General features: G+C 38.3%; 1 protein-coding gene across 1 annotated transcript; it reads left to right on the forward strand.

Annotated features, from left to right (window-relative positions):
* The first annotated feature begins 16,270 nt into the window (after window positions 1–16,270).
* On the forward strand, window positions 16,271–16,699 carry LOC145245586 (uncharacterized). The gene has a single exon (XM_080107162.1). The coding sequence runs from the start codon at window positions 16,271–16,273 to the stop codon at window positions 16,697–16,699; it is 429 nt and encodes a 142-aa protein (XP_079963288.1).
* Window positions 16,700–16,942: the final 243 nt, after the last annotated feature.

Consider the following 16,942-nt stretch of genomic DNA (forward strand, 5'->3'; position numbering starts at 1 on the left):
GATGTATGTGGATCTAAATCGTCCCATGCTCGGGCACTTATTCCATGGAGTCCACAGCAATACATTTCTCACCAGTTCTTGCTTGCTACTTTAGCTTTCTTTCCAATCTTTTGATAAGGGTCCAGGTTATAGCACCGTAAACAAGCACAGACTTCACTACTGCTCTAAAGAACTGCTTTTTCAGTTTTTCAGTTAGCCTTGAGGTTCATACTGACCACAGCTTATCCAATGCAGCGCATGCTTTTGAGATGCGAATTTCGATATCTGTCTCAGTGGAACTTATGTTGCTGCCAAGGTATGTAGACTCAGTAACATAGGTTCCATAGAGAGAGATGTCATTTTGCATTTAACCGTATAATGGTAAGAGTGTTTGCCAATGGACCAGGAGGCCGAGATTTAAACCTTCGATCGAATCATACCAAAGACTTAAAAAATAGTACTTGATGCCTCCTTGCAAAATATTCAGCATTATAACGAGATAATCAAGGACAAGTGGAGGAATCCTGGGAAAAAATGGCGCTCTCCCCTACACTTCAGTGTACCATCTAATGAAACAGGAGCCTTCGGATCGTCCTCGACTATATATAAAATAGCAAAGACAGCTATATGTAAATACCAAGCCAGAAGCGAAACGACGTCACAGTAAGGAAAAAGAAGACAATCACATTAGAGATGTGGATGACGTTCGAGAGCACGTTCGAGAAGACGATCACGTGAGATACGTCACAGCAGTAATGAAAGAATGAGGAAATAAATATCATTGCACAGCAAAAAAAAGTTGAAGTTCTTTTCTATTCTATGTCTGCTTTGCGACTGAGACTACAATGTGTTGGTAGCCTGACAACGTTACATATAGTTGATCATTCAGCTTAGCTTAATTGGGTTCTTTTTATGTTTCTGTAGAAAACATCCTTACATCAATCATAGACATTTATGCTGATGACACTACTATCTATGCTAGCACATCAACTAAGTTCTCTCTGATTCTTTCTCCTCTGATCTTGAGCAAGTGGTACAATGGGGAAAGAGGTGGCTTGTTACTTTTAATGCATCTAAAACCAAGCTTTTATCTTTACATCATCAGCGCTCTGATCCCCATCTGGCATCAATTGAAATGAATGGCTCTCATCTTGAGGAGGCCTCATGTTTTGACAAGCTTCTGGGCTTGACCTTTACTCTTGATCTTAAATGGAACACATACATTAAATCCATCGCCAAGGCTGCTGGAAAAATGGTGGAATCCTTCTATTAATCCAGTAGATATCTCACTGCTGATGCAATTCTCTATCTATATAAGAGCCAGGTACGTCCAAGGATGGAGTACTGTTGCCACATCTGGGCAGGAGCTGCTAGAAAAGACTTATCCTCGTAGTGGATGTCCTTTTCTCTTCCCTGCAACCTCTTTCTCATAGAAGAGATGTTGCGAGTTTTTCTTTGCTTTATCGTTATTTTCATGGCAAGTGCTCGGCTGAGCTTCAATCTGTGGTCCCCCCTCGCCAGACTTTCACGGTAAACACTTGTCTAGCAGAAAACACTATCACTAATTTCCCCCACTCTTTATCTGTGCTTAAACCTAAACATAGATTCCATGAACAAAGCTTCTTTCTTAGAACTGCACGCCTGTGGGATTGTCTTCTGTTTTCATGCTTTCCAGCTGACTACAATATGGTTGTCTTCAAGTCTAACGTAAACAAGTTTTTGATGAGCCGTTCCATGTAAGTTAACAAATTTACCGAATTTCCATTATTAACGATTACTATATTGTCCAATTTCTATTGTACACTCTGTAACCCTAATCCTCGAGTGACCTCTTGGCCTTGATAAGTGGTGATGCCTATGTAAAAAAACAAAAACAAAAAAAAAATGAATTAATTGGATGTGTATTCATTTCAACGGTGGAAATTCTTTTCATTCACAAACATTTTGATTCAAAAATGTCGTCTTGTATTGTTTTCTATACAGTATCTTTTTAGCCAGTGTGAGAAATTGTCTTCAGATAGATGGACTGTCGCATAGCCTACTTCCAGTGACTCGACAGTGTAGGATCAAGTAGTCTATGCCCGAAGGTGGGGGGCTTCCTTGCACTTTGGGCAGATTGGGGAGTCTATTTGTCTTCACCTATGTTTGCTTAATGCAATCACGCAGTCTTGTTCTGATCCGGTTTGCGGCTACCCACTGCTTCCACTGTTTGTAGCAAAACCTGGGAGGCACAAAGTTGTGTCTTCAATGATGTCCCCTCCTTTGGGAGTATTGTTTCTCCATCCCTCATTCCTTGTCTCAACTGAGACGAAATTTCTGATTTTTGAGTTGTAGAATGGCTTTTGGGACTTGAGCCTGAAGTTATCTGGGGCATCTTTTAAAATTTGTTGGATTGGTAAGTCCCTGGTGTCCTCCTCGACATTTTGAACCCATTTTTGAATTACCTTTTCCCTCCTTATGTGTGGTGATGCAATTGAACTTGCTACTGGTAGCCATTGTGTTGAGGTTGGCTTCAGACATCCTGAGGTAATACGTATGGTTCCTCGGGAGTTTTGACCACCGTATGTAGAAAATGTTACTATAATGATCAACAATCACATTTAATGGTAACCCATTTATAAAATGGGGTTAGTAAAAAAAAAAAAAAAATAGTTGCTTACCAGAAGGATGTGGGTGATCATGCATTATTGAATAGTCACCTACTGTTTGTTCTGGAAAGATAAATAGCAGGCATTAAATGTAAGATTAATATGATTAATAATATGGGTTCAAATATTTGGCAAGATTAATAAAACTTTTTTTTTACATTTTAAGGAAATGCATGTTTGCATCTCTTTGCATTTAATCATTTATGAGGTGCCTTCAATAAGTTTCCAGACTTTTTTTGTACAGACATTTAAAATTGTCATAGACTCTTGAAAATTCAGTATGTTATCGCTATACATCTCATGAGATGACTGATCAATTTTCATTATTTTAGGTTCAATTGAACAACTACAGCAGGAATTGGAATACATCCTACTAAATCCCGATTGTCACAGCTGGTGAATTTCAAAAATGCGATTTGGACACGAGGACATTTTAGAAGAACGATATGCAATAAAATTTTGTTTTAAACTTGGAAAAATGTCACAGATACGTATTGAATGCTTAAGATTGCTTTTGGACCATCTTACACAAATCGAGCATCAGTTTTTGAGTGACATAAGAGATTCAAGAAAGGCAGGGAGTCTGTGAGGGATGATGAGAGGTGTGGGAGGAGTAAAGAAGTCAGAAAACCAGAGTTGATCGGCCAAATAAGAATTTCATGGACAAGGACCGTCATGTGTCTATAGAGAAAATAAGTGCACAATTTGATGTCAGTGTGGGAACTGTACATGCAGAAAATTTGCGCAAAATTTGTCCTAAGGGTGCTCAGAGAAGATCAGAAAGAAAGACTATTTGCACCAGCCATCATCTCTATCTTTGTCACAGATTATTTGACCAAAACGGGCATCAAGACAGTTTCTCACCCTCTCTATAGTCCAAACCTTGTTCCCTGTAACATTTGGTTATTCCCTAAGCTCCAGGAAAACCTTAGAGGCTATTGTTATGAGACAATCGAGGAGATGAAAGAGGCTGTGATGAGGATCATTGATATGCTTACATAAGAGGACTTTCATGGGCCTTCCAGAAGTTGTTGAAATGGTAGAAGTGCATTGCAGCCAGAGGAGATTACTTCGAAGGGGAATAGAGTTTCATGTGTGTACTATCAATAAAAGTGCCCATACAAAAATGTCTGGAAATTTATTAAAGGCACCTTGTAAGTCAAATATATAGCACAAGATAAACAACAAAACATCTTTAAAATCAAAATAATGAAAGATTTTTTTCGACAATCGAAAGTTGGATTGTGTCCGTTTGACAAAAACGAAGAGTAGAAAGTTCTTTGGGTGTCACAGGTCAAGCAGACGTTATTTGCGGTGATGTTGGCCAGCAGTTATCTTCAGTGGAAATCGTCTAATCTGGAGTGTCCAATGGACAGACAGGGACAAGAGAGAGAGGAGTGAGGTCTGTCTTTGATGCTTGCCAGATCCTCTCTGCTGACTGACCGTGATTCTTAAAGGAACTAAAACGTTCTTTAAAGAACTGGTAATGCGCCCTGCCAGTTGGCTTGTCAGTAAGTGGTCGAATCACTGGGGGGGGGGGGGGCATTGATTCACAAGAGAAAATAGATCTTTATTCTATTTGCTACAACACATTCATTCAATGCTGTCGTTGTTAGTGCATCCATTCTTAATTGTTTTTATTACACTTCTACTTGCACTTTAGAAGAATCAAGATGTTTGTATTGCTTTCATTGTTCGGAAAATTATTCTCATCTTGGATGTTATCGGCACATCATCTGGGTTAAACTTCATGTTGTTTTCAACTAAGAAAAGGGGAGGTAACTCTGTATTGCAAGAAATAGGACCTGGGGTTTGAGGGTGTGCCCATAAATTATAAAAAAGAAGTCAATTTCCAGGGTTCACTAGAGTACTTTTTAAGGCTTTCCCATGATTCGATGTTTAACTGAATCCTTCTGCTAATTGTCAATATTATTGAAAAAAATTTACAAAACCGTGGATAAACGTCTTATGTGTGTTTTCGTTTTTTCTTGAAAACACACTGCAAGGGAGGCAATTTTAAGAAAAAAAGTTTTTTGGGAGGATTATCTCCCTTGATTTAGGCATATTTTGCGGAAGGGTTAAAAATAATTTTACTTAATTTTTTTTTTTTTACATTTTCATCCCAAACAAGGCACATTGCCACTTTGATGTAGGGAACTACTATCAGGGACATAAGCTACAGGGGTACTATGTGGGGAGTTGGGCAGCAAGATGTCGATTCACGTTACACTTGAACTTCTACATGTCAGTACATTTGGGGAAGCAGGAACTCGGAAGGGAATTCCAAAGTCCAGCCAGCGGTTCTGGGGAAGAAACTACTGGAATAGAAGGCTCTCTTACATCTAGCAATCTCAACTGTTAAAGGGTGGGATTTTGCTGCTTGTCGAGTTTGTCGGGGTATTTACGTCGAAGGGGTACAAGTGCTTGCAGGTCGTCAGAGCATTCACCATTGAAATACTTGTAGAACAGGCAGAGAGATGCTACATTTCGTCGATGGGACAGAGGCTGAAGCTTAGATGACAGTTCAGGATCTATTAGGTTGGCTACTCTCTTTTGAACCTTGCCTAGAAGTGAGAGACTAGTAGCAGATGCACCAGCCCAAATATGACAACAATACTCCATACATGGGCGAATGGTGGCCTTATAGAGGTATAGGATACTTTCGGGCGTTAGTAACTTTCTAGCACGGTAGAGAGAACCTACCTTTTTCGCAGCGGTCCTGGTAATTCTCTCAATATAATTTTTCCAACTCATGTTTCCTGTGAACGTTAAGCCGAGGAGTTTAAAAGATGTACTTTCAAATAAAGATTCTTCGACCATTGCTATTGGTGGTAGAGAAGGTTTCTTGTAGTTATTGAAGGAAACAAGTTTAGTCTTAACGAAAGCAAGAAACCTTTTTTTTAATAATGTTTTTTTTTTTTCTCTTTTTCCACATATAAATTTGTAATTAATGGATTCCAAATGTGGTTAAATTAAATACTTGGAAGTCGTTGCCATCCACCATATGTGCTGCTTTCTTGAGTTTTCTAACCCTCCATCTTTCATCTATATCTAGTATTTTAACATCATGGGGAATGGTGCGTTTTTTTCTCTATATATGGTCTGGTTGGGCTGATTTTTTCGATTTCTCTGCGTATGACAGCTGTAGCAGGCAACACTCGCTATATCACAGGCAGAAGCTACTTCTCTCGAGATTTGAAATCAATTTTCTCCCTGGCTTGTCCAATCACAAGCCAGCTCTCTATCACGTGACAGAGTACATAAAAGGTGAAATCTGTAACCATTAGCTCTCTTTCTCGCCACTTTGCCCAGAAGCACACATCGCCTGGGGCTTCAGACTGAACGTGAGTACTACGAGCTAACGATGGCTCTCTTCTAACTACCATTTATTTCTACGTGCTGTACCCCCATGAACTTTATCATTTTACATAAGAACACTTCAACCTATTAACCCCTTTCTCTTTTGTACGAACGTTACTAACGAAAATGACAAATAAAGTTTGTTTATTAAATGTTAAAATAAGACTTCTCGTTGTGTTCATTTTTAACTAAACAGCTTTTCAGTGTTCTTCTCGTTTTACTTTGAGGAGCAGCTTTCTTCCCCCTTTGTAGAGTTTTCCGCATTTACATGAAATCGCATAAACGCAGTTTTTTGTCATGAGTTTTTTCTTATTATATGTTGTCCTCACTGGATGTTTTTAAGTCTTTCACGTCAGCATTTTTTTGCCAATAGCTCAACACATTAAATAAAAATACTGTTAAACTTAACTATGCAAATAACTTCCAACAAACTAATTACTCTTCAATTTCTTGTTCTTTATTAGTGGAGAAATCCTTCACGACTGAGACAATTTTTATTTTTTGTTCCTTTTCTCCACGTTAAACAATACTCTGGTGTCTAACTCTGTCCCGTGGGGAAGCATTGTAAATAGGAACAACCATGGTGAACAGATCTTACCATAACGACAGAATTAACAAGACATAACATAATAATAACAGCAATAATAAGTGTAGAGCTTTAGAGATAAAAGTGATTGTCCGCGACAAGAAAAATCTTTGACCAAAAGCAAAGTTTATTTAGAAATCGTGTTCCCATAAGGTACTCCGAGTCTGAGAAGATTTTATATGGGTCAAACAGTTATTGATTTTAAATCTAGAAACAGAACCCAATTTTGCATGTAGTAATTATATTATTGGATTAAATTAACTGCATTGTTTGATTTAAATGTGAGTTGTAAATGTAACAATCAAAGCTTGGCGTTTCCTGTCTCTTTTTTTTTTTTTTTTTTTTTTTATTCAATTTTCACCCCAAACAAGGCACAGTGCCACTTTGAAGCAGGGGGCTACTATTAGGGAATTAATTAGCGGGGTCATTATGAAGGGAGAAGAGTAGAAAGATGTTTGTTAACATTACACTTGAACTTCTGCATATCATTGCAGTTGGGAAAGCAGAATCCCGGAAGGGAGTTCCAAAGACCCGCAGTTCTGGGGAAGAACTATTGGAGTAAAAGGCTTTCTTGCACCTAGGGATCTCCACTGTAAAGGGATGAGACTTAGTAGCTTGTCGGGTTTGTCGGGGGTAGTTACGTCGGGGAGGTACAAGTGTTTGCAGTTCGTCAGAGCATTCACCATTAAAGTATTTGTAGAACAGGCAGAGGGATGCAACATCTCGTCGATGGGACAGAGGTTGAAGCCCAGATGACAGTTCAGGACCTATCAGGTTTGCGACTCTTTTTTGAACCCTGTCCAGGAGCGAGAGACAAGCAGCAGATGCACCAGCCCAGATGTGACAACAGTACTCCATACATGGGCGAATGGTTGCCTTATAGAGATATAGGATACTGGCAGGCGTAAGTAGTTTTCTAGCATGGTAGAGGGAGCCAACCTTCCTTGCAGCAGCCTTGGCAATGCTCTCAATGTATCTATTCCAGTTCATATTCCCTGTAAACGTTAGGCCGAGGAGTTTAAAAGAAGTACTTTCAGGCAATGTGTTCTTGGCCATTGCTATTGGTGGTAGAGAAGGTTTCTTGTAGTTATTGAAGGAAACAAGCTTAGTCTTAGCAGCATTGAATGAGACCAACCATTTTTGTCCCCATTCCACTACGGATTGGAGGTCATCCTCTAGTGTTTCTGCCATTTTCTTGGATATGTGTTCATTTGTTTTCCCCTCATATCTGTTATAGAGAGTGGTGTCATCGGCAAATATACCCATCTCCGAAACAATATTATCAGGGAGGTCGTTTATGAATATCAGGAACAATAGAGGTCCAAGGATAGACCCCTGAGGCACTCCCGCATTTATGTCATATTGTTTGGATGTACGTCCGTCGAGGACAACTTTGATTTTTCTATTACTTAAGAAGGATTTAATTACGTTATGAATTCTTCCAGTGATTCCATATGATCTAATTTTCCTTAGAAGACCATCGTGCCATACCCTGTCAAAAGCCTTAGATATATCAAGGGCCACCGCTCTACCCTCCCCCGTTTTATCCAATGAACGGTATATACGTTCAGAAACTACAGTTAAGATATCTGCTGTTGAACGGGCTTGCCTGAATCCATATTGTTTGTCAGTCAAGAGTTTAGCAGCTGTTAGGTGCTGGACTAGGGCTTTATTAACTAAGGACTCAAATATTTTGGCGAAAAGCGGGAGGAGGCTAATGGGGCGATAATTTAGTGGGTCAGTTCTTTCACCAGAATTCTTGAAGACTGGTACCACAGAGGCGGTTTTCCAGCAGTCGGGAAAACAAGATTCGTTAAGGCATTTATTGTAAAGTTTGGACAGAACTGGAGCAACCTCGGCAGAGCATTTTTTTAATAGCACAGCCGGGATGAGATCTGGTCCACATGCTTTAGAGGTGTCTAGGTTTTTTATAATAGCATGTACCTGAGAAGGGGTGATTTTCAAGTCGTCAAGTGTGGCGTCTGTTCGCAGAGGAAAATCAGGGAGTGAGTGGTGTACCGAGTTCAGTGTGGAGTTTGAGGCAAACCGACTGGCAAGCAGATTAGCCTTGTCAGTTGCCGTGCAAGCAACCTCATGATTGTTTGTTAGTGGGGGAATAATTGACTGTCCATTATTAACTACGCTGTTGTAGATTTTCCAAAAATCCCGGGTTCCTAATTTCTGTGCTTCGATGCGCTTTCTGGTGGTTTCAGAGTAATCTGACTTAGCTGTGTCTATCACTCTCTTACAATTATTTCTAGCTTCTATAAACTTCTGTTTATTTGAGCTGGACTTATGTCGGTTGAATCTGCGGAACGCATGCTGCCTTTGACAAATGGCAGCTGCACAAGCAGAAGTAAACCATTGGGGGGAGTGGGGCTTGCTATAGTATTTCCGTGCGGGAACATGTGCTTCAATAGCAGTTTTGAACCATTCAGTTGTCTCATTTGCACACTGTTCCGCTGGAAGAGTAAAGATATTTTGCCATGGGGCATCTCTGATGAGCTCCCTGATGGCTTCCCAATCAGCCTTTTTGTAATACCTCGTTATTTTGAGTAGTGGGTCTTCAGTTTTAGGGCGAGAATTTAGGCTGATTTCTACCATTATCACAGCGTGATCAGCATTCCCGAGTGGGCTATGGGCATTTGTTGTACAGTCATTGGGAACTGTTGTCAGAAAGAGATCTAGAAGTGAGGCATGTTGATCGTGCTGGTCTGGGAAACGTGTCGGAAATGTAACCATCTGAGATAGGGAATGAGATATAGAGAAGCTATATGTGGCGCTACCAGCTACGTCTGTGTGATTTGAGAATCCTAGCCAGTTACTGTGGTGGACATTGAAGTCACCAAATACATGTATTTGTGCGCTAGTATCGAGGGAGAGTGCTATATCTATGCTGTCTGAGACTTTGTTTATTAGGGTACAGTCTTGGTTTGAGGGAGAGCGGTAGAGAAAATATAAGTAGCTAATATTGTGTTGCATATTTAGTCTGAAGCACATAAAGGCCTGGCCCTCTGATTCTAGTTTTATTTCTCTAGTTAGGGGGAGGGTGTTTCGAATATAGACTCCAAGTCCATGCATATGTCTGTCCGAGTCCTTACGGTAGAGTGGGAGATAACCAGGCATGTTAAAGTGGTTAGAGGGTATGGAGGAGTGAAGGTTAGTTTCACTTAATGCTAAGATATCCGGGGTGTTTACAAGGAGAAATGACTCAACATCATCTAAGTTAGTTCTAAGCCCGCGGATATTAGTAAATGCAAGCCTCAAGGGAGGAGGCAGGTTGGTTTTCTTTGAGTTTGGTCCTGGTTTAAACGTAACTTTTGCTTGAGCTGTCATTTCATTTTATTTTATTTAAAAGTTTCAGTTAGGGTGGATGAGTGAGGGGGTGCTGGACAAGTAGTTGTGCAGAATACCAGACATGCAATACAAGTAGATCATCAGCTGTCCTCACCCACAGGATTGTGGCCTCAGGAAAGCCCACCGGGGATGAGTGCAGGGTCCCTTTCCATGCGCGACATGGCACTACAAACATCCCGATATTTTACAACTGTTGATGGAGCAGCCGCTCTAAGCGCTACCAAAGAGTTAGGGCTCCTGTACTATCAGTCGGAAACAGCAGCCAGGAACTGTCAATCCGGTACCCTCAATCCATTAGGCAAGGCCAGCCCAGTCCAACTGCACTGACATATATGGCACTGAAGCACCCCACTGTGTCCAGTTTAGGGGGATGGGATGTGGCAGGAGTGGGGAAAAGCGGCGTTCATTACCCTAGTCAGGAAACAAGGTCAACCACTGGGTGATTCAAGCGAGTCCCTGTGATAGTACCTCTACGCCTGGCCAATAGGCAAAGAAGGAGTATGAAAGCCGAGCGATAGACAGAGTCTATCTCCTCCTTAAGCAGTTTAGGTTTGCCAACCGGTGATTTGTTTGAGTCACCAGCTCTAGGAAGGTTGTCGTCCAGGACTGAAGAGACCTCCCTCCCCTAGGTTTAGTTTCAGAGTTTTCCTTCTCCTAGACGGATGGCCTGGGAAGACCTACGGGTCCATCAGCTCCGAGGGGGTTCGCCCCGCGCCTGGGTCCTAATCCAGGTATTTCTGCGGCCCCGCATGGGTAGTTAATGGTTATTGGTTATTTAGGTTAATATCTCCTGGAAAAATCGGGCATTTAGGTTAGCTTCTACAGAAGATTTTCACTCCTCAAGTGTGGTTTAAAAAGCGCATTATTATGCTGTCCATTTTCATTTATACTGAGAGAGGGTATACGTAAAAATTCATGCAGTGGAAGCAGTTAAATTTGCTACAGTATTGGATCGAGAGAGTCGAGTTAATGTATGGTTAGATATAGTTTTGTAAGTTTAGCAATGTATGGTTAGATATGGTTTAGTAGGTTTAGGAATGTATGGTTAGATATGGTTTAGTAGGTTTAGGATTAGGATAAAGTGTTAGAGTATGATCTACTTCTATTAGAAATTCTGATTTGGTGCCCAAACCGGACATTTAGTAAGACTGAAAGATTAGATATGCTCAGTATAGAGACAAGAGAACATTTGATATGGAGTACAGTTATACCTGATAGATATAGGTTATTGCATATTCTGTAAGTATAGTTAAAGTATAGATGGATGGATAAGTAGTATTGTATACGAATGCATGGAATTTTAGACAATTTGAGTAAGTTGCCTTTAGACTACAACTAAGGAGAATGACTTCGCCTTTCTCTTAATATCCGGAAGTTTTTATTTCAATGAGTACCGGTTTAGTTTGTGTAATAATTATTGCAATACTATCTCTTAATAAATAGATATTAATGGTTACTGTTCATTATAGATTACTTTAAGTCAATGTATTGGACTAAGGCTAGTAAGTATTTACTTAGAAGCTTGGTTATGGGTTGGGAGTTATAATCGGGAGCATGCCTAGGAAATTTTAGGTGTTAATGGGTATCGATTTACGAGTTTGTTAAGGTCAAGGGCGGAGAGCAAGGACCCATCTAAGTTACGTGAGACGGATTTGTTTAGTGTCAACTTAGGAAGTAGAGCAGATTTGATTTGTTAGTGATCAGGAGAAAGAGAATTTAAGTAAAAAATAATAAGGTTTGTCATGTCTGAAAGAAAAGCAATTGGGAAGCACCGTCTTTGCTTATATCTTGCTGCTATGTTTAAAAGAATGACAACAAACGCTTAAGTATAAAAATAGAATGGCATATTTTTATAGTTCGGTTGTGGCGAATGCGCAGTCAGTGAGAGTCGTCGGAATGGGTGGAAGTGCACATAATTGACAGAAATTGATTTCTCTCATGCGCAAGCCAGGCGATTTCTGGCCAGTTCATATAACATTTAGGTACTTGTGCAGAATTTGAACCAGACGTAACTAACCTCCGCTCGGCTTTGCTCGGAACATGACGTCATCATGCACTCGAGTTTGACTGTAATCCGACATAAGACTCCAATCAGCCAAAGGAGCAGACGACGTAATTTTTCCGTTTAAAGTGGGTTGTTTATTTTCTTTATGGAATATACTTCCAAAATAAACTATTAAAGTTGTTAAAAAAATAATAGAAATATTATTTTTTTAAAAACAGTGTTTACAAAGTACCTGCGTGCGTTCATGCAGCCATTTTTTTACGTAATGAAATCAATTGAATTTTATGAGTTAAATTTTTTTTAATTTTTAAACTTTAAAAATCTAACAAAATTTTTCTATTGGTTCAATTTTTAAGTTATTTTCAGGTTCAATGTGAAATTGTATGCTCTTTCCAATAAACAGAATATGATATTCTAGACAAGCGTTTTTTTTTTTATTCACCCCCCCCCCATTTTGAAATGTCTATTAAAATGAAAATAATTTTCTCACCTCAAATTTATATATCACAAATTGAAGATAAAAGATCAATAAATAAAATAAGTTAATTGAAACAAAAAAGAACAGTTATTTGCAAATTTATCTGTAAAGGCCAAAATTTAAAACCTTTTTTAAACCATTTTTTGTTTGTTTTTTTTTAAATGAAACCTTATAATTTTGTTATATTGTTCAAAAAATTTTGTATAATTACGACAATTTTTTCTATTTCATTCAATATGTTTTTTTTTTAGATATTTTTTTAAAAAATTCACTCCATAAAGAAGAAATAAAATATATTAAATCAAAAACTCGTGTATTTCTTTAAGAGAATAAAAAAAAAAAAAAATCGGTAGACTGTTTTTTTTATCGGCAAAAAATGATAAGTGCAATGGGATCATTGTGGCCCATATTTTGTTTACTTTTGTTTACAGCACGCAATAGAGACATTAATTCTGGCGCTTACAGGCCACCATAGTTCTCAACTCTAAGAAAGGGAGACGGTTATCTCCTCTTTTTTCTATTTGTGACGAGCTGAAGTCGTGGTATTTTTTAATCATTGCTTAAAAAATTATTTTATTTAAAAAGGACATGGAATACAAAATATAAATATGGATAAATTCTTAACAATGAAGAATGGAAGTACCCATTGATTAGTATTTTTTTTATAGGTAAGTGTTTTTTGGAATATATATATATATATATATATATATATATATATATATATATTAGGCACCGCCAAAACTGGGGGGGCAGGTCAGTACTTTTTGACGGACCGTCTTTTTAAAAATCTACCAAAAATCAGGTAATTATCCCATCAATACGAAATTTTCAGCGATTATTAGGAGAAGAATGAACTTTATAACAGTGTACTTATTTTTCATAAACGATATTTATATATATATTTTTTTTTGCTTACAACCCCCCCCCCTTGTTTTGAAGTGGGAACAAATATTCTTAAAATAATCATCTGAAACTGAACACAAGATATTGTGTTGTTGTAAGGGACAGAATTATAGATAAAAAAAAAAAAAATTGTTTGCATACCTTATTTTGACGTCTGAATATCAGAACTTCGATTATGTTTAATTATCCCGCTTTTGAGTTTTGAAGTGTGAAATTCGGTGAATATGTTAAGTAAAATAATTAATTTAAGTTAAGCAAAACAAAAAAAAATTTTTTTAATATTTATACGAAAAAAGCCATTTTAAAATTTTTGATAAATAAATTAACAATTTTTTTTAGCGAGCCGAATAATGCATGACCATTATTAAACAGGGCATGCTTTGAATAATCGATACAAAAAAAAAAATTCGATAAATATTGTGCCCTTTGTGTTAAAAATAGCATCATTTTTTTTCGATCCCGTTTGAAAACGTTTGCCGCCTTTCGACTACGGTGGACCAAACGCGCTGAAATAATTTTTTTTTTATTCTGCTTTAAATTGCCCCCCCCCATTTTTGGGGAGCCTGGCCCCCACACACATACACATTAAAAACCAAACTCATACAAATGGTCACCCATCTGGTACTTGCCAGCCTCAGCTTAATAATACATTGAAATTTTCGTCACTGAAAAATAAGTTTTTTTGGCCTGTTTGGTCTTCCATAGTTTTCTTCTTATCAAACGTAAACGTAAACAGTGTCGATCTAGACTCTAGGTCGACGCGAAATATCTGGTTACCTATATGAATAAGTGGAATTATTTGAAATTCAGGTACTTATATTATAATATTTTTGCATATTCTCTTAGAAAATCATCCTAAATCTTAGTTAGACAATAAATAAATAAATTAATTCTTTCAAAAACCTTTTTTTTTTTTCATATTTAAGTACGTTTTTTGTGCAAGACAAAAAATGTCAATTGTTAACATTTTGGGAAAATTTTACATTTAAAATTTAATTAAAAATAGTAGAAAAAGTTTTACATTATTCTGTTTTCTATATGATAAAATTCAGGGTTTTATCTTTCTGGAAAAAAAAAGTTACTCAGAAATAATGGATTTTAATAAATGTAATTTAGTTTTAAAAAACAACAACAACTTGATTTTGCGGCCATTTTTGGCGGTGCCTAATATATATATATATATGACACTACAATTTTCAGTGTCATGAGTTGACTGGTGAAATTAATCAAATCTTTAATTAATTAGGCAGATTAAAATAGACCAATTTAATTGTGAAAATAATTAATTTTCAAATTACTGAATAATTTGAATTTGAATAAATAACAGATTTTGAAAATCACTGAAAACGAAGAAAAGAAAAGAAAAGGTCATAAAATACAGATCCGTTGAAATAAAACAACGGAGTTAAAAGAAAAACAAAATCACTTAGATTTTTAATAAAATGAAAATGACAAGTGTCAATCTTTTGCCAGCGGAGTTGACCTGCTAACCTTTGCGAAAAGCAAAATAATTGTAAGACGATATACGAAATTATCGTAAGTAAAACCAGATTTCGATTTTAATAAAAATGAAAATAACAAAAGTGTCAATCTTTGGCCGACGGGGTTGGCCTGTCAACTTTTGACCAAAAAGAAAAACAAATGTAGGAAGGTGCACGTAGTTTTCAGAAACAAAACAAAATCATTTAGATTTTAAAAATAATGAAAATGACAAAAGTGTCAATCTTTCGCCCGCGGAGTTGATCTGCTTACCGTTGCCAAAAGCAAAATAATTGTAAGACGATATACGAAGTTATCATAAGTAAAATAAAATCATTTTAGATTTAATAAATATGAAAACAACACAAAAGTGTTGAACATTGATAGGTACACTGGGTCAACCTGATCGGGGCATAAAGTGCAAGGTTTGACACAAGACCTTGGGAGCGGTCGAAGGAAATTGGAGCCCAGATCATTAATTACAACACTAGCCATTAGCTGCTCTTGAATGACCAATCACATACGAGTCCGGTGAATGAGTGTTTTATCTTGTCCCTCCCCATGGTCGTGGCGTTTCCTCTTACCCCCCCCCCATGGTTGTGGCGTTAAACCATTGGTCGACAGCCATGATTCGCTGACCAACCAGAAAGTGCACCTGCCAAAAATCGGGTCCATAAAAAGAAAGACACCGAATTGAGAAATTGAGTTGGTTCCTTTGTTCGAACATTTTTTTCCCTCACATACACACACCCACATGTACGCACACATACATACACTCACATTCACATACATACACACACACACACACACACGCTCACGTACAGACATGTACGCACACATACGCACACATGGGCAACGTCACTTCCCTTTAAAGGAAATCCAGACAGGCGCAGTCAGAACACTGACCCCGGTATAAAAGCCAACAACAACGTTCAACTTCCTCTTTCTTCCCTTTTGCCTTGGTTCGTCAACCAGACAAGTTCGCGTCCACAGCTTGTGGCCTGAAGACACTTCCATGTGGACGACTACTACCATGTGCGCGCGGTTTTACTGAGGCCAACTTTCTCTCTCTCTCTCTCTCTCTCTCTCTCTCTCTCTCTCTCTCTCTCTCTTTCCTTTTCTACATACTGGACTGAAAACGTGTTCCACCTAAACCATTTATTTTCAACAGAAAATAAACGACATGTTTATTTTATTCAGCAATTGAGTTTTTTCCTTCCTTCGATGGTTACTCCTTATTTTAAAATGAAATGACTGTGTTTGAATGAAACACGCGGTGTAAACTAAACTCTTTCACACAAATCCACAGTAAGCACGAAAAATAATTTTTCTCTAAAAAACACAAAAACAAAATGGAACTTCCACAGACGGACTCCTACAACGAAACCATGGCATTAAATATTCCACCCTTCAACCTGATAAATACAAAAATATGGTTCGTCCAATTACAGGCCATATTTGACGCTAAACGGACAATGTCACAACAAGCGCGTTATTGTTACCTAGTGGAAAAACTGCCGTTCGAGGCGGTAGAAGAAGTCACAGATTTTCTCGAAAATGTACCTGAGGAAAGACCGTACGACATGCTGAAGCAAGTAATCCTGCAACAAACCAGTGTTTCCAACAAAGCCATGCTTCATAACTTATTCACGCAAGTTGAGTTAGGAGACCGTACACCTCAACTACTTCGCCACATGAAAGACTTGCTGGAAGACAACAAAAGGTCGGACAGCATCATGAGGAGTCTATGGTTGGGTAAATTACCCCCAACTACCAAGCAAATCCTCGCTCCGATGTCGGAGGAGACAGCAACAGAAAAGCTCGCCGACATAGCCGACAGAATTCATGAAAGTTCCCGGAGCCGACAAGTATACGCCAACCAACAGCAACCTGACCAAAACTGAGACAAAGAATTAGCTGAATTAAAGTCTACGGTTGAAAAGCTTTCAAAGCAGCTAGCCGACACACTTCAAACACGTTGACATTATCCCAGAAACTATACCGACACGCGACAAAGTTACAGGCAAAGAAGTTTAAGCATGAACTGGTCCACATCACGAGATAGACAAGATGTTTGCTTCTACCACAGGAGATTCGGCGTCGATGCGAGAAAATGCACCACACCCTGCGAATTCAAAAAACCAGCA

This window comes from Euprymna scolopes, chromosome 23, assembly GCF_053919585.1.
Source record: "Euprymna scolopes isolate OS-2025 chromosome 23, ASM5391958v1, whole genome shotgun sequence".
Classification (NCBI taxonomy): Eukaryota; Metazoa; Mollusca; class Cephalopoda; order Sepiida; family Sepiolidae; genus Euprymna; species Euprymna scolopes.

Bases quoted from the DNA above. Each gene is read 5' to 3' on its own strand.
- LOC145245586 (XM_080107162.1), top strand. From the start codon at position 16,271: ATGTCACAACAAGCGCGTTATTGTTACCTAGTGGAAAAACTGCCGTTC.